Raw genomic sequence first — 22,119 nt, forward strand, 5'->3', positions numbered from 1 at the left:
GACTGCCAACAGACTGGGACTTTGATTTACCCCCTATGTTAGTTCTGTTGTCTATTGCTGGAAGGAAAGGGCACATTAAAGTGATGCTCCAGAGCTTTTGTATAATTTCAGCAGTAGTTTTTGAACATAGTGCTCACGAGCCAAAAAGGGTCCCCAAAAATGTTGTACAAATGTGTACTACATCGTCCATTTTGTATGATATGTTACATCCTGCAAAACATTTATATATATATATACAGTTGAAGTCGGAAGTTTACATACACTTAGGTTGGAGTCGATTAACACTCGTTTTTCAACCACTCTACAAATGTCTTGTTAACAAACTATAGTTTTGGCAAGTCGGTTAAGACATCTACTTTGTGCTTGACACAAGTAATGTTTCCAACAATTGTTTACACACAGATTATTTCACTGTATGACAATTCCAGTGGGTCAGAAGTTTACATATACTAAGTTGACTGTGTCTTTAAACAGCTTGGACAATTCCAGAAAATTATGTCATGGCTTTAGAAGCTTCTGATAGGCTAATTGACATCATTTGAGTCAATTGGAGGTGGACCTGTGGCTGTATTTCAAAGCCTACCTTCAAACCCAGTGCTTCTTTGCTTGACATCATGGGAAAATCAAAAGAAATCAGCCAAACAAATTGTAGACCTCCACAAGTCTGGTTCATCCTTGGGATCAATTTCCAAATGCCAAAAGGTACCACACTCATCTGTACAAACAATAGTACGCAAGTATGAACATCATGGGACCACGCAGCCGTCATACCGCTCAGGAAGGAGATGCGTTCTGTCTCCTAGAGATGAACGTACTTTGGTGCGAAAAGTGCAAATCAATCCCAGAACAACAGCAAAGGACCTTGTGAATATGCTGGAGGAAACAGGTACAAAAGTATCTATATCCACAGTAAAACGAGTCCTGTATCGACATAACCTGAAAGGCCGCTCAGCAAGGAAGAAGCCACTGATACAAAACCGCTATAAAACTGCCAGACTACAGTTTGCAACTGCACATGGGGACAAAGATCATACTTTTTGGAGAAAAGCCCTCTAGTCTCATTAAACAAAAACAGAACTGTTTCGCCATAATGACCATCGTTATGTTTGGAGGAAAAAGGGGGAGGCTTGCAAGCCGAAGAACACCATCCCAACCGTGAAGCACGGGGGTGGCAGCATCATGTTGTGGGGGTGCTTAGCTGCAGGAGAGACTGGTGCACTTCACAAAATACATGGCATCATGAGGCCGGAAAATGATGTGGATATATTGAAGTAACATCTCAAGACATCAGTCAAGTTAAAGCTTGGTCCAAATGGGTCTTCCAAATGGACATTCTTAAAATAAAGTGGTAATCCTAACTGACCCAAAACTGGGAATTTACAGTGGGATTAAATGTCAGGAATTGTGAAAAACTGAGTTTAAATGTATTTGGCTAAAGTGTATGTAAACTTCTGACTTCAACTGTATATATATATATATATATGTACCAGTCAAAAGTTTGGACACACCTACTCATTCTAGGGTTTTTCTTTCTTTTTTCTTTTTTACTGTTTTCAAAATTGTAAAATAATAGTGAAGACAATAGTGAAGTTGAGATAATGCCAAGAGTGTGCAAAGGTGTCATCAAGGCAAAGGGTGGCTACATTGAAGAATCTCAAATATCAAATCTATTTTTGGGTTATCACATGATTCTGTATGTGTTATTTCATAGTTTTGATGACTTCACTATTATTCTACAATGTAGAAAATAGTCAAAATAAAGAAAAACCCTTGAACGAGTAGGTGTGTCCAAACTTTTGACTGGTACTATATATATATATATATATGTACCCAAACTTTGGTTAGGGTGTGTAGTTTTTTGGAAAAAATGTGTTTGTAGAAAATAGTCTCATGTTTACATTTTGTCACTGATGCAGTGTGACTAATAATAATAAAACCCTCTCCTGTGTGTGTGTGTGTGTGTGTGTGTGTGTGTGTGTGTGTGTGTGTGTGTGTGTGTGTGTGTGTGTGTGTGTGTGTGTGTGTGTGTGTGTGTGTGTGTGTGTGTGTGTGTGTGTGTGTGTGTGTGTGTGTGTGTGTGAGAGAGTGTTCGCCCTCCTCCTTGCAGAAGCAGCTTGTGATTGCTCCACATTAGCCAATAGGCCTTTCTAATTCCTCCCCCAGTGGTTATCAGGATCACAAGCACTCCCCTGAGACAGAGAGAGAGAGATTAAGTACATGACTTATATTCCTGTTAGACATAATATCTGCAGGGCCGGTGTGTTACGCTGTGCTGCCTGGAGGCTGGAGCACACAGACACTTCACAGCACTCTGATGATCTACATGTGATCTAGACCTATTAGCTGTTAGTCAAGATGACAGGCCAGGTGGTGATGTGGCTCTGTAACCCAGTAGACTAGTGTTGGTCCTGGAGAACAGGGAGGTCCGTAACCCAGTAGACTGGTGTTGGTTCTGGAGAACAGGTAGGTCTGTAACCCAGTAGACTAGTGTTGGTCCTGGAGAACAAGGAGGTCTGTAGACTGGTGTTGGTCCTGGGGAACAGGGAGGTCTGTAACCCAGTAGACTAGTGTTGGTCCTGGAGAACAAGGAGGTCTGTAACCCAGTAGACTGGTGTTGATCCTGGGGAACAGGGAGGTCTGTAACCCAGTAGACTAGTGTTGGTCCTGGAGAACAAGGAGGTCTGTAACCCAGTAGACTGGTGTTGGTTCTGGAGAACAGGGAGGTCTGTAACCCAGTAGACTGGTGTTGATCCTGGGGAACAGGGATGTATGTAACCCAGTAGACTGGTGTTGATCCTGGGGAACAGGGAGGTATGTAACCCAGTAGACTGGTGTTGGTCCTGGAGAACAAGGAGGTCTGTAACCCAGTAGACTGGTGTTGGTCCTGGAGAACAAGGAGGTCTGTAACCCAATAGACTGGTGTTGATCCTGGGGAACAGGGAGGTCTGTAACCCAGTAGACTGGTGTTGATCCTGGGGAACAAGGAGGTCTGTAACCCAATAGACTGGTGTTGATCCTGGGGAACAGGGAGGTCTGTAACCCAGTAGACTAGTGTTGGTCCTGGGGAACAAGGAGGTCTGTAACCCAGTAGACTGGTGTTGATCCTGGGGAACAGGGAGGTCTGTAACCCAGTAGACTGGTGTTGGTCCTGGAGAACAAGGAGGTCTGTAACCCAGTAGACTGGTGTTGATCTTGGGGAACAGGGAGGTCTGTAACCCAGTAGACTAGTGTTGATCCTGGAGAACAAGGAGGTCTGTAACCCAGTAGACTGGTGTTGATCCTGGGGAACAGGGAGGTCTGTAACCAGGTAGACTGGTGTTGATCCTGGGGAACAGGGAGGTCTGTAACCCAGTAGACTAGTGTTGGTCCTGGAGAACAAGGAGGTCTGTAACCCAGTAGACTGGTGTTGATCCTGGGGAACAGGGAGGTCTGTAACCCAGTAGACTGGTGTTGGTCCTGGGGAACAGGGATGTCTGTAACCCAGTAGACTGGTGTTGATCCTGGGGAACAGGGATGTCTGTAACCCAGTAGACTGGTGTTGGTCCTGGAGAACAAGGTGGTCTGTAACCCAGTAGACTGGTGTTGGTCCTGGAGAACAAGGAGGTCTGTAACCCAGTAGACTGGTGTTGATCCTGGGGAACAGGGAGGTCTGTAACGCAGTAGACTAGTGTTGGTCCTGGAGAACAAGGAGGTCTGTAACCCAGTAGACTGGTGTTGATCTTGGGGAACAGGGAGGTCTGTAACCCAGTAGACTAGTGTTGATCCTGGAGAACAAGGAGGTCTGTAACCCAGTAGACTGGTGTTGATCCTGGGGAACAGGGAGGTCTGTAACCCAGTAGACCGGTGTTGATCCTGGGGAACAGGGAGGTCTGTAACCCAGTAGACTGGTGTTGATCCTGGGGAACAGGGAGGTCTGTAACCCAGTAGACTAGTGTTGGTCCCGGAGAACAGGGAGGTCTGTAACCCAGTAGACTGGTGTTGGTCCTGGGGAACAGGGAGGTCTGTAACCCAGTAGACTAGTGTTGGTCCTGGAGAAAAAGGAGGTCTGTAACCCAGTAGACTGGTGTTGATCCTGGGGAACAGGGAGGTCTGTAACCCAGTAGACTGGTGTTGGTCCTGGAGAACAAGGAGGTCTGTAACCCAGTAGACTGGTGTTGGTCAAATCAAATCATCAAATCAAATTTTATTTGTCACATACACATGGTTAGCAGATGTTAATGCGAGTGTAGCGAAATGCTTGTGCTTCTAGTTCCGACAATGCAGTGATAACCAACAAGTAATCTAACTAACAATTCCAAAACTACTGTCTTATACACAGTGTAAGGAGATAAGGAACATGTACATAAGGATATATGAATGAGTGATGGTACAGAGCAGCATACAGTAGATGGTATCGAGTACAGTATATACATATGAGATGAGTGTGTAGACAAAGTAAACAAAGTGGCATAGTTAAAGTGGCTAGTGATACATGTGTTACATAAGGATGCAGTCGATGATGTAGAGTACAGTATATACATATGCATATGAGATGAATAATGTAGGGTAAGTAACATTATATAAGGTAGCATTGTTTAAAGTGGCGAGGTCTGTAACCCAGTAGACTGGTGTTGATCCTGGGGAACAGGGAGGTCTGTAACCCAGTAGACTGGTGTTGATCCTGGGGAACAGGGATGTCTGTAACCCAGTAGACTGGTGTTGATCCTGGGGAACAGGGAGGTCTGTAACCCAGTAGACCGGTGTTGGTCCTGGAGAACAAGGAGGTCTGTAACCCAGTAGACAGGTGTTGGTCCTGGAGAACAAGGAGGTCTGTAACCCGGTAGACTGGTGTTGATCCTGGGGAACAGGGAGGTCTGTAACCCAGTAGACTAGTGTTGGTCCCGGAGAACAAGGAGGTCTGTAACCCAGTAGACTGGTGTTGATCCTGGGGAACAGGGAGGTCTGTAACCCAGTAGACTGGTGTTGGTCTTGGGGAACAGTGGAGAGTAACCCAGTAGACTGGTGTTGGTCTTGGGGAACAGTGGAGAGTAACCCAGTAGACTGGTGTTGGTCTTGGGGAACAGTGGAGAGTAACCCATGGCCCAGACAAGGATCCTTCCCAGTCAGTGTCCTTTAACCTCAGCTCTCTGGCTGAATCAGGTCTCAGCAGGACCCTTGGAACTAAGATGTGGAACTAACTGACTGTCTGGAGTGTAGAATCGTACAGCCAATCACTAAGAGACATCTGATTAACACTGATTCACTAATAATTGGTTTGTATCCCCCCCCCTCTCCCCCTCTCTATCCCTCTGTCTCTCTATCCCTTCCTCCCTCAGGTCCAGAACCCAGTATCAGATGGTGATAACCTGCACCTGGCACCTCCCCAGCCCTCTAAACAGTTCCTCATCTCCCCTCCCGGCTCACCGCCCATTGGCTGGCAGCAGATAGACGAGACCACGCCCGTCATCAACTACGACCTGCTCTATGCTGTGGCCAAGCTGGGCCCCGGTGAGTCATACCACAAGTTACACACTACATGCTGCTTTTGATTCTCTCCGTTACTCTCCTTTTCGGAGCGCGACCTCTCTGTTTCAGTTTTACTTTCTCTGTCTCAACCCTTCTCTCACACCTTTCGGTTGTTCTCACTGTTTCACTCCTTACGTCATTTCTGTCTCTCATTCTCTTTCTTATCTTCCTCTCACACGCTGTTCTATTGGCTCACAACTCTCACTCCCTCCGTAAATATATCCAGTGATACGTGATGTAATATGACATCCTGGAGCACCTCCCCTCGGTCAAGCAGGACGTCGGGTCACATTCTTCCTGTTTAAAAGATCCACCGGTCAGAACCTGTACCTTTAAATGTTTTTGGCATTAGTAGAATACATCCTCTGGCGTCTCATAGAAGATGAGTCAGGTCGCCCTCTCTACTCCCCAGCCGCTGGTCTGATCCCATTGGGAACATGGTCCACCAGGTTGATTACAGGCAACAAGCCATTTACACAAGTATTTAAACCCAGAGTCCATCTCAAATAGTCGTGTATTTAGATCCATGGACTTGTTTGGGGCTGTCCGTCACAGGCTATGTAATGCTACCTAGTAGGTTTCCATTGAAATCTATTGCTTCAAAGGAATTTCACACACAATAGGATATGACCGAGTTTGAGATGGAGCGACATGTCATGCCGGTAACATCTCTCCCTGGTTTAGGACATGATTTAGATTTTTAATGAACAGAACTCCAGTTCCGTAATGTATCCTCTACACACCTTCAGTCTACTGCTCCAGTCTGCCTCTGTTTTCCATGCCATCAGAGGGGCAGTGCTGCTTCGCTACATTGAACTTGCCCGCCGACTTGAAAGAGCCGCGACCCAAAGCAGTGCCCCTCTCTTCACAAAGGTCCCGCTGCACGTCGTCGTGTCAACCATGAATAATGCATGAGGGTGAGAGAGACGTTAACGACCTGTCACTACTGACTCCCTGTACACTAATGGTTTATTCATCTCTGCTATGAGAGGAATATCAACAAGTCTCTCTCTAAACCTCCCCGACTCTCCTCTGGGATATCGTCACCTCAACCACCATGTCATTCAGTCAGGAGAGAGTGACAACCACAATTGTGTCTGGCTTGATAATGATGGCGGTCTTTGAGTAAGAGGTTTAGTCAGAGCAAGCAGCAGATGCAAATGGGAATCAGTCAGCTGTTATGTCTTCTTGTCATTTGAAATAGACCTAAACGGAGTGTCAATCATCTTTTTGTCTGGCATGTTTGTTATATCTCACTAAATGCCTGATACTAGAGTGCTTTTTGTCCAGCAAAAAGACAAGTTTGGTGATTACATAGTGTCCAGTAGTTAAACTGTGACGGCAGGCTATTATTTTCTTACAATGCTTCATCTCAGTGTGTATGTAAATGTACAGGGATTATATTCCATACAGCCAGAGTCAAGTCTATCTGCCTTCCTGGCCAGAGCCTCATTTTCTTAACAGAACAGCTGTTTCACAGATTCTTGCCATTCTGCTAATTTTAGCTTGACTTTGCTGGAGCTGCCAATCGTATGGTTAACTCCCACGTAAATAAACCCTTATTCCCAGTCAATGATATGAAGGGAGGGAGAGAGAGGGAGATAACACCTGCAGTTTCTTGCTAACCTCTTATCTTTCTCTCTCTCACGCTCTCTCTCTCATTCCTTCTCCCTCTCTCGCTCTATCTCACCCCCCCCCCTCTGCCCAACTAACACTACCTCAGGTCAATCAAGGAGGCCATTTTGAAAAGTGAATATTGAATGTCACTGTCTGTCTGTCTGTCTGTCTGTCTGTCTGTCTGTCTGTCTGTCTGTCTGTCTGTCTGTCTGTCTGTCTGTCTGTCTGTCTGTCTGTCTGTCTGTCTGTCTGTCTGTCTGTCTGTCTGTCTGTCTGTCTGTCTGTCTGTCTGTCTGTCTGTCTGTCTGTCTGTCTGTCTGCCTGCCTGCCTGCCTGCCTGCCTATCTCTTCTATTTGTAGCTGTGGATGTTAAAATGGCTCTGGGTGGTGGGTTGAGATGTAGGAACATTTAGATTATGCAACAGGGTTTGACATGACTAACTCTCAGCTGTCAACTCCCTAGGTAACTGTATCTTTCTTTCTCTCTCTCTCTCTCTCTCTCTCTCTCTCTCTCTCTCTCTCTCTCTCTCTCTCTCTCTCTCTCTCTCTCTCTCTCTCTCTCTCTCTCTCTCTCTCTCTCTCTCTCTCTCTCTCTCTCTCTCTCTCTCTCTCTCTCTCTCTCTCTCTCTTTCTCTCTCTCCCTCTCGCTCTCTTTCTCTTTCTCCCTCTTTCTCCATCTCTCCCTCTCCATCTCTCTCTCTCTCTCTCTCTCTCTCTCTCTCTCTCTCTCTCTCTCTCTCTCTCTCTCCCCTTTCTCTCTCTCTCTTTCTCTCTCTCTCTCTATTTCACTTTATTTTTCTTTCTTTCTCTCTCAATTTCAATTACATTTCAATTACAGGGACTTTATTGGCATGGGAAACATATGTTTACATTGCCAGAAAAAGTTAAATAGATAATCTTGCTGCGATGGCACACCGTTTTTATTTTTATTTAACTAGACAAGTCAGTTAAGAACAGATTCTTATTTACAATGACAGCCTAGGACTAGTGGGTTAACTGCCTTGTTCAGGGGCAGAATGACAGAATTTTACTTTGTCAACTCAGGGATTAGATCTTGCAACCTGTCGGTTACTGGCCCAACGCTCTAACCACTAGACTACCTTCCACCCACTTATTCTGTATATAGTCAAAGCTTTCCTTAAGTTTGGGTCAGTCACTGCGGGCAGGTATTCTGCCACTGTGTACTCTCTGTTTAGGGCCAAATACCATTCCAGTTTTCTGTTTTTTCATTAATTCTTTACAATGTGTCATGTAATTATCTTTTTATTTTTTCATGATTTGGTTGGGTCTAATTGTGTTGCTGTCCTTGAGCTCTCTCTGTCCCCAAATCCCATCAAAACACATCCCACTGAGAGTTATCTCACTCTCTCTCTCTCCCCAAATCCCATCAAAACACATCCCGCTGAGAGTTATCTCACTCTCTCTCTCTCCCCAAATCCCATCAAAACACATCCCGCTGAGAGTTATCTCACTCTCTCTCTCTCTCCCCAAATCCCATCAATACCTTGGACTCTTAATCCTCGTTTAACCGTCTGTGCCCCTGTAAACACATCCGGCTGAGAGTAATCTCACTCTCTCTCTCTCTCCCCAAATCCCATCAAAACACATCCCGCTGAGAGTTATCTCACTCTCTCTCTCTCCCCAAATCCCATCAAAACACATCCCGCTGAGAGTTATCTCACTCTCTCTCTCTCCCCAAATCCCATCAAAACACATCCCGCTGAGAGTTATCTCACTCTATCTCTCTCCCCAAATCCCATCAAAACACATCCAGCTGAGAGTTATCTCACTCTCTCTCTCTCCCCAAATCCCATCAAAACACATCCGGTTGAGAGTTATCTCAATCTCTCTCTCTCCCCAAATCCCATCAAAACACATCCTGCTGAGAGTTATCTCACTCTCTCTCTCCCCATATCCCATCAAAACACATCCCGCTGAGAGTTATCTCACTCTCTCTCTCTCCCCAAATCCCATCAAAACACATCCCGCTGAGAGTTATCTCACTCTCTCTCTCTCTCCCCAAATCCCATCAAAACACATCCGGCTGAGAGTTATCTCACTCTCTCTCTCTCTCCCCAAATCCCATCAAAATACATCCCGCTGAGAGTTATCTCACTCTCTCTCTCCCCCTCTATCCTCCCTCTCTCTCAGTCCCTCTATCCTCACTCTCGCTCTCTCTATCCCTCCTCCTCTCCCTGATCTGATACGCTGGGGTCATCCCTAGACTGCATGACTGCATAGGCCCACTAACTGGAAGATTCCGCAGGCCGACAACTAAGATTGGTTACTCACATGAGTTCCATTTGACTAGAATGATCTTCCTGTATCTATCAAGATAGACATACAGTATACTTACAATCCACTCATATTTACTGGAGCACCATTTCATATTCATATTGAGTTCCTGTTTGATGTTACGCGCTTCTAATAGGATGTAATAGTAGTGGATAGTGGTACTGTAGGTAGTGATTCACCTGGTCCAATGAAGCACTGGGCTCATTGTGTACGGGAACATTGTCTGCCTTCGTACTGTATAATACCTCTACAGACGGTCTAAGCAAATCTCCCATTCATAGTCATTAACACTGTAGGTGTACTTGTTAGTGGAGCCCAGGCCCTGTTAGTATGGGTCAGCCTGGGCTACAGGTACGTCTCTCTGGGCCCGAGAGCGCTCTCTCGCTGGGTGTAAACCCCCAGGACAGCCACAGCTGGAGGTTACCACCACACACCAGCCACTTCATGGCCTCATAGTCCTCTAAGTCGCTCTATGTGGTGTCTAACTTTACAAGCACAAGAATATCCCACTTGAAACGTTCCTTTACTTGTCAACCATGCAGGTACCCTCACAACCACATCTGGTGGAACCCACAAACAACCCACAAACCCTATAAGTCCCTTTCACTACTAACTAACTCGCTGTAGGAGTATACAGCACAAGAAATGTCTCTCAAGTGACTGTATTCTTTCCTCTGTTCAGGGACTAGAGTGGGTTGCATAAGAGATTCATTTAAAGGATTTTGCATATTCATGGGAGTGGAGCGGAGAGCAGAGCAGGATCAAACTGGTCTTTACCTTGTGTATCGCTGGCCTTTAGTTTATACACTGACCTAGAATCAGAAGTGGAGCAGAGGCTGTCTCTGAACTCAGGGGCCAGAGACTGACATGAGGTCAGGGAATCGTAGTGCTTGAAGATGACTGTGGTGAAACAGTGTATTTGGAGTAGAGGGTAAATGGTATGTACTGTAAGCAAGTGGGAATGGTTATTATCTGACATGTTTAGAACATTTCAAGTGCAGCAGCTAAAATGTGATTGGGCTAACAATAACCATGCCTTGGTGGCGAGTATTTCCTGGTACACTGAAGTAGCACTTCAATGATAAGGCCTGGTCATATATGCCTTTTACGTCATGGAATAGAGTGCAGCATGTATATGAATGTAGACTCTGATGTAAGGCTGAAGAGTGCAGTTTGTATAGAAACATTTTATTTTAAAGCTCTGCCTTTTAAACTGTAAACATTACAGGCGCTTACCATAGCTATCTGTCATGCCTCATTAGTGTATGTTTGTGTGTATGCGTACGTGCATACTCGGTTGTGTGTGTGTGTGTGTGTGTGTGTGTGTGTGTGTGTGTGTGTGTGTGTGTGTGTGTGTGTGTGTGTGTGTGTGTGTGTGTGTGTGTGTGTGTGTGTGTGTGTGTGTGTGTGTGTGTGTGTGTGTGTGTGTGTGTGTGTGTGTGTGTGTGTGTGTGTGTGAGAGAGAGAGCGCATTTCAGGCTTTTATTCTTTTATTCTTCAGAGTATTAGTGGAGAAGCTTTAGGGTTAGCACTACTGGAAGTGTGTGTGTGTGGAGAGGAAGTGTGTGTGTGTGTCTTGTGTGTGTGTCGTGTGTGTGTCTTGTGTGTGTGTCGTGTGTGTGTCTTGTGTGTGTGTCGTGTGTGTGTCTTGTGTGTGTGTCGTGCGTGTGTCGTGCGTGTGTCTTGTGTGTGTCTTGTGTGTGTCTTGTGTGTGTGTGTTTGCACTTGCAATTTTAGCATGTAAATCTTGGTGGGGCAAGATTTGCATGTCAGCAAAGCCACTACACAACACAACACTGAACAATACATTAATTGCGCTATAATAGTGACAAACGGTGCCCACAAACTGTTAGGGCCTACATAAAGCTGTCCCAACAGCAGAGCTTTCTTTTCAGCACCATGGAGTGAATCCTTCCCACTGCTACACCTGGCTATCAGCGGAGCCTCGTCTGGCATTGAAACTGTTCATTCAGCCTCATTTACTGCCTTTAAAAAAACATAGCTGATATGGCTGACTTGCTTAAACAAATGTGGTTTCTACTGACAATTGAGATGTACAAACTATGGCATAAGGGAACAATGAGTGGATAAGAGGCAATCCTTTATTTCGATTAAGTCATTAGTGAGCGAGCTAGGACGGACGTAGTCAATATAACTTTTGAAATGTACAGCGACAGAATTCAGAACATGGGCTGTTCTTACAGTATTCTCTCTGTACACCAAGTCAGAACGGCAGGATAAATAAAGGGGCAGACAAGCAGACAATGAAAGCTCTTACAATATTCGATGATGACGTTTCTCTAAAACAGGTTATAGGCTACATGTGCACCACTAAGTCAGAACAATAGGCTAAGTTATGAGGGGGAATGGGCCAAATGATTAGGGTGAGGCACATGGGCTACTAACAGCTTACTACACAACATACATTTAGTATTACTTTCTTAGCTACAGTATACATATCTCCCTGCAATATTACGTCATTTATGCAGCAGCATACAAGACATTTTTGGAATCACCTTGTTATGCTGTGCTCACTTGAACAGGAAGTTGGCATGGCGGTCCTTCTGGTGGGCAAATTTTGTCATAAAACTTTGTCATCAAAGTCTGGCATTCTCTGGATTTATGGTGCTTTCAAGACAACTGGGAAGTCTGAAAAAAAACAAGGTTGAATCATGATGTCAGTGATCTTCAGGTCGGAGCTCTAGAAAGAGGCCAGAGTGGCCGACTTGGAATTCCGAGTAGGGTGACCATTCAAAACGTATTTTTCCAGTCGGAGCTAGTTTTTTTCAGGTTTCCAGTTGTCTTGAACTCACTGAAGTCTGAGATTTTCCAGTTCTGAGTTTCCAGTTGTTTTGAACCGGGCAGAAGTCACCTGGCTTGATAACATGGCCAATGTATTCAACCTTTTCTGGCCCATGGTTTTGCATGTGAATGTTTATCCTTTTAAGCTCGGAAAAGAGACACTTTCAGACGGATGCTTTAAATCCTTAAATCCAGACTTGGACCACACACACTCTCCACCGAATAGCAGGCAGGTGAAGCAAAATAGGGATTGCTTTGCAGCACTTGCAGTTAGCCACGGATTCCTTCCAAACCACTCATTGTTGAAGTTGCTATTTCCAACTTGTTGTGTACCGTAATGTTTATGTCCAATGGCCGATGAGCACCAATACGCTTTATCTATGGGTTTTCTTCATATGACAAGGATCGAAAAGGATTTGCCAGTAGATTGTAGATGTGATTCATGATGATTACTGCTTGTCTAGCTTGCTAGCAACGATTTTGAAATCAGTCCAATCAAAGCTACGGTAGATATAACGTGATTTGTCAATATTTCATCTGTGGTCAATCTATAGAAGCACCCAAGGGGGCTTGAACTTTCAAGCTCTCCCTGTAGATTTCGCGGTGATGTAATGTCCCCATGAGTGACAGAACACTGAGCCAATCACGGCGCAACTAGAGAAGATTACCAACCCCTACTCTCTGTATTTTTCCTGGCTGCCCACCACAGAAAGCACTGAGCTAGACTGTAACAAGTAAGAAAGCACTGAGATAGACTGTAACAAGTAAGAAAGCCCTGAGCTAGACTGTAACAAGTAAGAAAGCCCTGAGCTAGACTGTAACAAGTAAGAAGGCACTGAGCTAGACTGTAACAAGTAAGAAAGCACTGAGCTAGACTGTAACAAGTAAGAAAGCCCTGAGCTAGACTGTAACAAGTTAGAAAGCACCGAGCTAGACTGTAACAAGTAAGAAAGCCCTGAGCTAGACTGTAACAAGTAAGAAAGCACTGAACTAGACTTTAACAAGTAAGAAAGCACTGAGCTAGACTGTAACAAGTAAGAAAGCACTGAGCTAGACTGTAACAAGTAAGAAAGCACTGAGCTAGACTGTAACAAGTAAGAAAGCACTGAGCTAGACTGTAACAAGTAAGAAAGCACTGAGCTAGACTGTAACAAGTAAGAAAGCACTGAGCTAGACTGTAACAAGTAAGAAAGCACTGAGCTAGACTGTAACAAGTAAGAAAGCCCTGAGCTAGACTGTAACAAGTAAGAAAGCCCTGAGCTAGACTGTAACAAGTAAGAAAGCCCTGAGCTAGACTGTAACAAGTAAGAAAGCCCTGAGCTAGACTGTAACAAGTAAAAATGTATGCGGCTTTATTAACTCAATATATATATATTTTTTACATTGTTATCAAACTGATATATGACATGTATTAATGCCAAAATAACAAACAAAACAGTAACAAACCAGGTGAATGACGGGTCGCCACTGTGTGTAAGTGTGTGTGTGTGTGTGTGTGTGTGTGTGTGTGTGTGTGTGTGTGTGTGTGTGTGTGTGTGTGTGTGTGTGTGTGTGTGTGTGTGTGTGTGTGTGTGTGTGTGTGTGTGTGTGTGTGTGTGTGTGTGTGTGTGTGTGTGTGTGTGTGTGCGCGCGCGTTTTTTCCATCCAGTGCCGTGTTTCCACATGCACGCCAGCCTTCAGAGAGACTAGCTGAGTGTAGTGTGATTACGGCTCCAGCAGTCTGCCTCCCTCCAACACAAGCCCTCGTTAAGGAGAAAATGCTTTTGTTGCTCCCAGCTTGTTTACAAGGCACGTATCCAGCCTTTCACTCGCTCTCTCACTAAGCCTGAGAAATCAAAACATTTGAGGCGCATCTGTGGGCAAGGGGGTCGTCAAGACGTGTGTCAGCAGGCAGGCAGCGCTGTACGATTACTATACCAGGGTCTGGAGCTGAAAGAACAGTGGTACAGTACTGTAGTAATACTGTAGTAATACTCTAGTAATACAGTGAAATCATGCCTGGGTGTATTGGCCCTTACAGTATACAGTAGAATAGATAAGGTCTTTAACGTTTCTATTCCACATACTAGTCATTTAGCAGACTCTCTTATCCAGAGCTAATTGCAGGTAGTGCGTTTACTTTAAGTTAGCAAGTTGGGACAACCACATATCAAAGTCATAATAAGTGCTAGTTTTCTTCAATAAAGCAGCTCTCAGCAAAGCCGGTGCTGGTAAGAAATCGTTTCCACACTAGAACAGATGATGTCAGTGAATGTTATGCAGCAAACATATCAAATCAAATGTCATTGGTTGCGTACACATATTTTGCAAATGTTATCGCAGGTGCAGCAAAATTCTTCGGTTTCCAGCGCCGACAGCGCAGTAATACCTAAACAATACAAAACAATACACACAAATGTGAAATATCAGAACGAGCAATGTCAGAGTCCGGAATATAATGTATACATGTATATTTAAGCAATAAGGCCCGAGGAGGTGTGGTATATGGTCAATATACCACAGCTACGGACTGTTCATAGGTTGCATACCCGTGGTATACGGTCTCATATACAACGGCTGTCAGCCAATCAGCATTCAGGGCTCGAACCACCCAGTTTCTAAATATATGTATATAATGGTGTGTATAGACAGGATGGACAGTATATGAATGGGAAAGGTGTGTACAGCAGCAGTCAAACGCTCCTGAAGGAACAGTTGCCTCACCCATAATGGGGTTAACTCTGTACCAGAAGAGCAGTCCTGTGCTGTAGTCTACTACACCTGTTTCTTTTGGGACTGTTGATAAGGAATGTTGTATATTTAAAAAACTGTGATTCAGAGAGTGTATTATTTGAAGTGTTTGGCCTGGCTTGAAAGAATGCTGTAAAAGTAGCTGCACTGTGTTAGTGGGCCTAGGTCACGCTGGAGCCCAAAGAGAGAGACCATCACGTCCCGCTGTCCATCTGTCCTTCCACCCCCAAACACATGCTCCGCATGGTACGAGCCACTAGGTGCCATCCATTTGTATCCTGGTTAATACATAGCTTTGACAGGAGCTGGCCAGGTGGGTTGTGGCTGGACAGGCGTTCATTGCCATGGCCATGGCGTTAGAGATGGTGAGCTTATTGCATACAGTACAGTCCCTACACACACACACACACACACAGAGCCCCTTTATTAGCAGAGCCTGAAATAGCAGGGATAATGCAAGGCGCATGTGCTGTGAATGATAATGAGCTGTGTGTGTGTGTGTGTGTGTGTGCGTGCGTGCGTGCGTGCGTGCGTGCGTGCGTGCGTGCGTGTGTGTGTGTGTGTGTGTGTGTGTGTGTGTGTGTGTGTGTGTGTGTGTGTGTGTGTGTGTGTGTGTGTGTGTGTGTGTGTGTGTGTGTGTGTGTGTGTGTGTGTGTGTGCATGCGTGTGTATGTCATTATGTGATAATTAGCTGTAATGTTGTCGTTATCAGAACCCCTGAGACGTACTAAATGACAGATGATAGCTAAGGTATACTGTATAACAGCTCTTAAGGAGAGTGTTGAACCCCCAGTGTGGAGATGAGTGTGTGTTCTGGGCTCTGTAGCTGATCTGGGAGTGAGTTGACTGATACTGATACAGTTCCATTATGTTGTTCTGAGTACTGGGCGTGTGCTGAGCCTCTATTATCCCCCTCTCATTCTCTTCCTCTCAGTACCTCCCCTTCTCTCTCTATTTCCTTTTCTCTCTTTTCTCTGTTTTCTGCATTCCTCCCCCTCTCTCCCCATCGCCCCCTCCCCTCCCCCTCTCTACCTCTCCCTCTCTCCCCATCGCTCCCCCTCTCTACCTCTCCCTCTCTCCCCATCGCTCCCCCTCCCCCTCTCTACCTCTCCCTCTCCCTCTCTCCCCCCTCCCCCTCTCCCTCTCTCCCTCTTTCTGACTCTGACTGTCTGACCCGGAGCGACAGCACGCAGCAGCATTGACGTCGCCCAGCGGTTGGCTGAGGAGCCCAGTACTCAGGAGAAATGGAGGGAGGGAGGGAATGAGGGAGGGAGGATATTGCTTCAGTCCTCCCTGGGTTCAGGTCCTCCTACTCAGAGAATTACATAGTCTTTCTGTATATTAAGCTTCTGCCCCCCAATTCTCACATGACCGTTTAGTAATTATGAGGAGAAAATCCTCACCCAGGTTGAGTTTGCCTCACCTCCTTCTGTAGCTCAGTTGGTAGAGCATGGCGCTTGTCACGCCAGGGTAGTGGGTTCGATCCCCGGGACCACCCATACGTAGAATGTATGCACACATGACTGTAAGTCGCTTTGGATAAAAGCGTCTGCTAAATGGCATATATTATTATTATTATTATTACCTCACTGATTTAGTGTCTCTCTTGGAACCAGGGCTCCCTCTTGAGGTCATGTATATGTTTATATTTTCAAATGTCTTGTCCTGACCATTCCTCTCTCCCCCCTCTGTCTCTCTCTCTCTCTCTCTCTCTCTCTAGATCAGCTTTAATATTGCATATAGATTGTAGCTTCCGTCAATGTAATTATCTGCATCATTTCCAATCCAATATATATATATATATTTAAAAAATATATATTTTCCTTTATTACTTTCTAACCCTACCACTCCTTCCCTAATTGGAGTAAACTAGTGAACAACAACGCTAAGCTTCTACTTCCAGCTTCTACATACTATATACATTTTATGGGCACAATATTGTTTTACATTTGTTATTTAGTTGATATTAGTTGTTATTACTCCCAACCTTCAGCTCCAATCAACTCCTCCCATCTATCTCTTAACACCATCCATATTGGATTTCTATTTGCCATGTATTTTTCAACTGTGCTGTGATGATCTCTCTCTCCCGTCTCTCTCTTTCTCTATTCCGTCTCTCCCGTCTCTCTCTCTCTCCCATCCCTCTCTCTCTCGCTCTCTTCCGTCTCTCTCTCTCTATTCCGTCTCTCTCTCTCTCTCTCTCTCTCCCGTCTCTCTCTCTATTCCATCTCTCTCTCTCTCTATTCCATCTCCCTCTCTCTCTCTCTCTCTCTATTCCGCCTCTCTCTCTCCCGTCTCTCTCTCTCTCTTCCGTCTCTTTCTCTCTCTCCTGTCTCTCTCTCTCTATTCCACCTCTCTCTCTCCTGTCTCTCTCTCTCTCTCTCTCTCTCTCTCTCTCTCTCTCTCTCTCTCTCCCGTCTCTCTCTCTCTCTATTCCGTCTCTCTCTCTCTCCCGTCTCTCTTTCTCTCTCTCCTGTCTCTCTCTCTCTCTCTCTATTCCGCCTCTCTCTCTCCCGTCTCTCTCTCTCTCCCGTCTCTCTATTCCGCCTCTCTCTCTCCCATCTCGCTCTCTCTCTCTCTCCCATCTCTCTCTCTCTCTCCCGTCTCTCTCTCTCTCTCTCCCGTCTCTCTCTCTCTCTATTCCGTCTTTCTCTCTCTCTATTCCGTCTTTCTCTCTCTCTATTCCGCCTCTCTCTCTCTCTGTCTCTCCCGTCTCTCTCCCGTCTCTCTCTCTCTCTCTCTCTCTCTCTCTCTCTCTCTCTCCCGTCTCTCTCTCTGTCTACAGGAGAGAAGTTTGAGCTGCATGCTGGAACAGAGTCCACCCCCAGTGTTGTTGTCCACGTCTGCGACAGCGACACCGAGGAAGTGGAAGAACCAAAGAATTGCCCCAAACCAAAAATCATCCAGACCCGGCGCCCTGACCTTCCTACTTCTCACTGAACTCTGTCCCCCTGCCACTTCCTGCCGTAACATCGTCATCTGGAGGAAGGAGAATCGATCCCGTCTCTCTCTCACAGGAACAATCCCCGTGTTCAGCACTCCCCACCCTACGGCCACCTCGCCCGGGCCAGAAGGGGAGTGCTCTCTGTTACTCATCCTCGTCGACATACAGCCGTTGATGTGCTACATGTATGATTGTGTTGGCAATACTCCATACTTACATCAAGATTCAGTCACCGTATCCTCAGTGATTGGTTCCTGTCTGTATGATTCTGTTGTTGTAATGTCACACAGTTTGCAGTGATGGGGCAGCACCTTGCTTTGAGCTCGGCCTCTGATTGGCTTAGGGGTTGTGGCGAATGCCAGTGTAAAGAAGCCCATTGGTCGCCTTTATAGACGTGTGTTAGCATTGCTCGCTCTACACTGCGTATGTACCCCAAGCACTGACGATGAATAGCGCTTCTCTCATTAGGGCATGCTAGCTACTGAGGTGGTGGGATGACTCTGGCGCTGCATGAGTTGAAGTAACTTGAAGGAGCATTATGGTAAATGGTCAATACTTTGTCTTATAGTCCCCATAAAGTTGGGTTATTCATCGTGTTATCAGTGCTGTCTGTCGACCATGGGAATTCTTTCAATCTCGCCAATGCATGCACTGGTCTGATCTAGTTTGTGTGTTTACTTTGTTCCGTTTCCTGTATGTAGCTGTCAATTTGACCTCTCTTCTCTCTTCGCTAACTTCTCTCTTTTATCTCCCTGTGTTTTCTGGCTACCGGTGTCCTTCACAGAAAACAAGGCTAATAACAATTACAATCCATGCACCTTACAGGGAAAGTATTATGTACAAGGACATTTCCGTGATTGTTCCTCAGTGTGAATTGTTCTGTGTCCATGTCTTGTCCCTGAAAGTCTGTTTAAAGAAAAAGGAGTAGTAAGAAAACAAAATAAAAAACGGAATGCCTGGTGGCCACCTTTTCCTCATTGGCTGAAATGGAGAGCCAATCATATATCATCACGTGAAGCCAGTCTATAAAGTGCATGGTTACATTTTTATAGAGATATTGTGTTGTCTGAGAACCGTGGCTCAGTCATGGGATTTCCTCGTGTTTCCTTTATGTGCCTCTGTAGGGAGCGAGAAAGAAACATTTATTCAAACTCACCACGAAGAAAATAAATGCATGATGACGATCCTGAGAGGAAAAAAATAATGTTATTATAGAGTTATGTTACACAAATCTTCCAAGTGCTATTACACAGTTTCTGTCGAGATGGTCAAGGGGAATTACATACTGTACTCACACACACAACCATGTTTGTTTTCCTTTATTGTGTGTTTTGTTTTTCCTGTGTTGGTTCAATGAGTGTCTTCTTGGTGTGCCTGATTGAACTTATAGGCAGTAGAACAAGCCCTGTACAAATTGGACCTCCCTGTCTATTTGTGGAGAACTGGCGTTGTGATCAATTTTCTATTGTCCAAACTATTGACCCTTCCTGTTTCAGACATTGCACCTACACTCTGATTCTACATTACTGTGAGCCACTAATTCAACCCTGGGTGCTTTTATACACTAACGCCTCACTCTAAACCCTCATTGTAACCCCTCACTCTAAACCCTCACTGTAACCCCCCATTCTAAACCCTCGCTGTAGCCCCTCACTGTAACCCCTCACTGTAATCCCTCACTGTAACCCCTCACTATAACCTCTCACTCTAAACCCTCACTGTAACCCCTCACTCTAAACCCTCACTGTAACCCCTCACTCTAAACCCTCACTGTAACCCCTCACTGTAACCCCTCACTATACATCATTCCAATCCCCATCTCTGATAACGATGGCTCAAATGATCAGATTTGATAACCCAGTTCAAAGTGCACTGAAATTTTTTTTTTTATTCCAACCAGCTCCAGTAGGATGTAGTTTTATTCCAACCAGCTCCAGTAGGATGTAGTTTTATTCCAACCAGCTCCAGTAGTTTGTAGTTATATTCCAACCAGCTCCAGTAGGTTGTAGTTTTATTCCAACCAGCTCCAGTAGGATGAAGTTTTATTCCAATCAGCTCCAGTAGGTTGTAGTTTTATTCCAACCAGCTCCAGTAGGTTGTAGTTTTATTCCAACCAGCTCCAGTAGGTTGTAGTTTTATTCCAACAAGCTCCAATAGGATGTAGTTTAATTCCAACCAGTTCCAGTAGGTTGTAGTTTAATTCCAACAAGCTCCAATAGGATGTAGTTTAATTCCAACCAGTTCCAGTAGGTTGTAGTTTAATTCCAACCATTTCCAGTAGGTTGTAGTTTTATTTTACCTGCAATATTTTTCTATCTGTTATTGTATAACATTTACATTCATTCTAATTGATATTTTAGATCAAATGATGTTGGTAATAATGAGCCACTATCCTTGTGGAAGTCATAGACTTCAAATGAATTTGAATACAGGCCCGCTCCTAAAAACACCAGGTTTGAATCATGTATTGTAAATGGTGCATATCAAATGTTTACAATAGTGTATTCTTCTTCCTTGTTTTATTTCATACATGCTGGCTTTAAGACACTGTTCCCTCACTATATGGTCAGATGAATCAAACACAACACATGCCACTGTCACAAGTATGTACTACAGCCACCATTACTACCCTCAATGAGGTGACTTGTATACATGCAATGGTTTTTGTTCTGGACTTTGGTGTCTTTCGCCTAAACCTCAGATCTGTTGAATCTGCGCTACAATCTTGTCCTGCGGTCATATTCCTCCAAACGTAAACACAATAGACACTACCTGTGTCTGATTCAACGTCCCGATATTTGTATTTTATTTTCAAATTAAAATCATTATATTCTTATCTGTTTCTTCTAAGAGTCAGTTGGATTGGAAGGGAATATCAGTGATGGAGGTAACCAATATGTGTATTGTGTAAAAATAGTGTATGACCATCAATGTACTTGTCATTCTACATGTAACGTTACAACAACCTGCCTGCCTACACTAAGGAGACATATCTGTATATATTAATCAATACTATTTTTACTGCATTTTTGTACAAATATTCATGGTAGCCATGTACAAGTAGTTCAAATGATTCTATGGTAGTATTAAAATAGTTTGGTTTTAATGAATTGTCTCGTGTTGTTATTTCGCGGCTCTGTTGCTATCGGCTTACTGATTGTATAGCAAAATGAAAAGTGTCTACATCACCTCCCCAGCCTCCATTTACATGGCTCCTTCTTGTAAAGTCTCCCCATTCAGCTAACCGTCACTCCATCCCCTTTAATTCCCTTCCTTGTGGAACATCAGTGTGTAAGGCTGGCCACGGCCAATTCGGCGCCACTCCAGTTGTTTTTCTCATCACCATTGTACAGTGTTTCATTTTGAACAAAGAGGACATCACTGTGATAAACGCAACATTCACCTCATCTCTCTCCATCTCTTTCCCTTCCACCCCCCTCTCTCTCTCTCTGTCTCTCTCTCTCCCGTATGTTCCTTATTGCTTTATCCTCTGTTGGAGATCGCTTGTTATTCCCCTCACTCCACTGTTGCCGTGGGTTTCTAGGGTGATGCTGACGCAACAGCCGTCAATCATGGTGGTGTTTCCAGTGCCCGCACCTTTCTAGTGTGGATGACAGGTTACAATATGACACTGATGTTCATTGTTCAGTCAAGTGGCTACAGGCTATGTTTACGAAGGCTTCAACTTTTTGTCCTTTGCTGTAGAACAGAAATGACATGAAAAGTGGTGCTTTGACTCTCCCTCCTTTCCTCTCTTCTCCTCAGTCTCCTGCCTCCTTCTAGCTGTTCGGTCATCCAGAAAACAAACCACTCAATAACTGGCTCCCATATAGACATGTAGAAACCACAGGCTTGGCCTATAGGATGAGAATAAAGCCTGCTTATAGACACAACAGTGACATCAATCATCGTTCTTGCCAAACATGTAACATTCACCAGGGTTGTAGAGTAAGGGATTGTTTTATGGGTTAGAGTTAGGGTTAGGGTTAGTGTTACGAATCCCTTTTGGCCCGACAGTCTAGGGGGGATGGTAATGAGACCCGTAACATAACTCATGCAAATTATTATTGTGACAAAGTAAAAGTGTGCACGAAATAACCACGACAACAGAAATCTACCGTCAAACTCTAGGTTTATTTATAAACACACGGTAATGGGGGGAGCAGGAAAAGGGGCTGAGCTGGACCCAAGGAAAGAAACAATAAATATACAAAAACACACCCCTA

The 22,119-nt window shown here is 44.7% G+C and overlaps 1 protein-coding gene across 3 annotated transcripts in view; it reads left to right on the forward strand.

Moving 5' to 3' along the window:
- Positions 1 to 20,999, forward strand: part of rcan2 (regulator of calcineurin 2) — a 117,622-nt gene extending 96,623 nt beyond the window's left edge. For all 3 annotated transcript variants that reach the window (XM_046298508.1, XM_046298507.1, XM_046298509.1), the window contains 2 exons: positions 5,316 to 5,487; positions 17,735 to 20,999. In XM_046298508.1, the coding sequence (XP_046154464.1) occupies positions 5,316 to 5,487; positions 17,735 to 17,889 (327 nt within the window). In that variant the 3' untranslated portion in view covers positions 17,890 to 20,999. The remainder of the gene's footprint in view (positions 1 to 5,315; positions 5,488 to 17,734) is intronic.
- The last annotated feature ends 1,120 nt before the right edge of the window (positions 21,000 to 22,119 follow it).

Source organism: Oncorhynchus gorbuscha, linkage group LG14 (genome assembly GCF_021184085.1).
Source record: "Oncorhynchus gorbuscha isolate QuinsamMale2020 ecotype Even-year linkage group LG14, OgorEven_v1.0, whole genome shotgun sequence".
In the NCBI taxonomy this organism is placed as follows: Eukaryota; Metazoa; Chordata; class Actinopteri; order Salmoniformes; family Salmonidae; genus Oncorhynchus; species Oncorhynchus gorbuscha.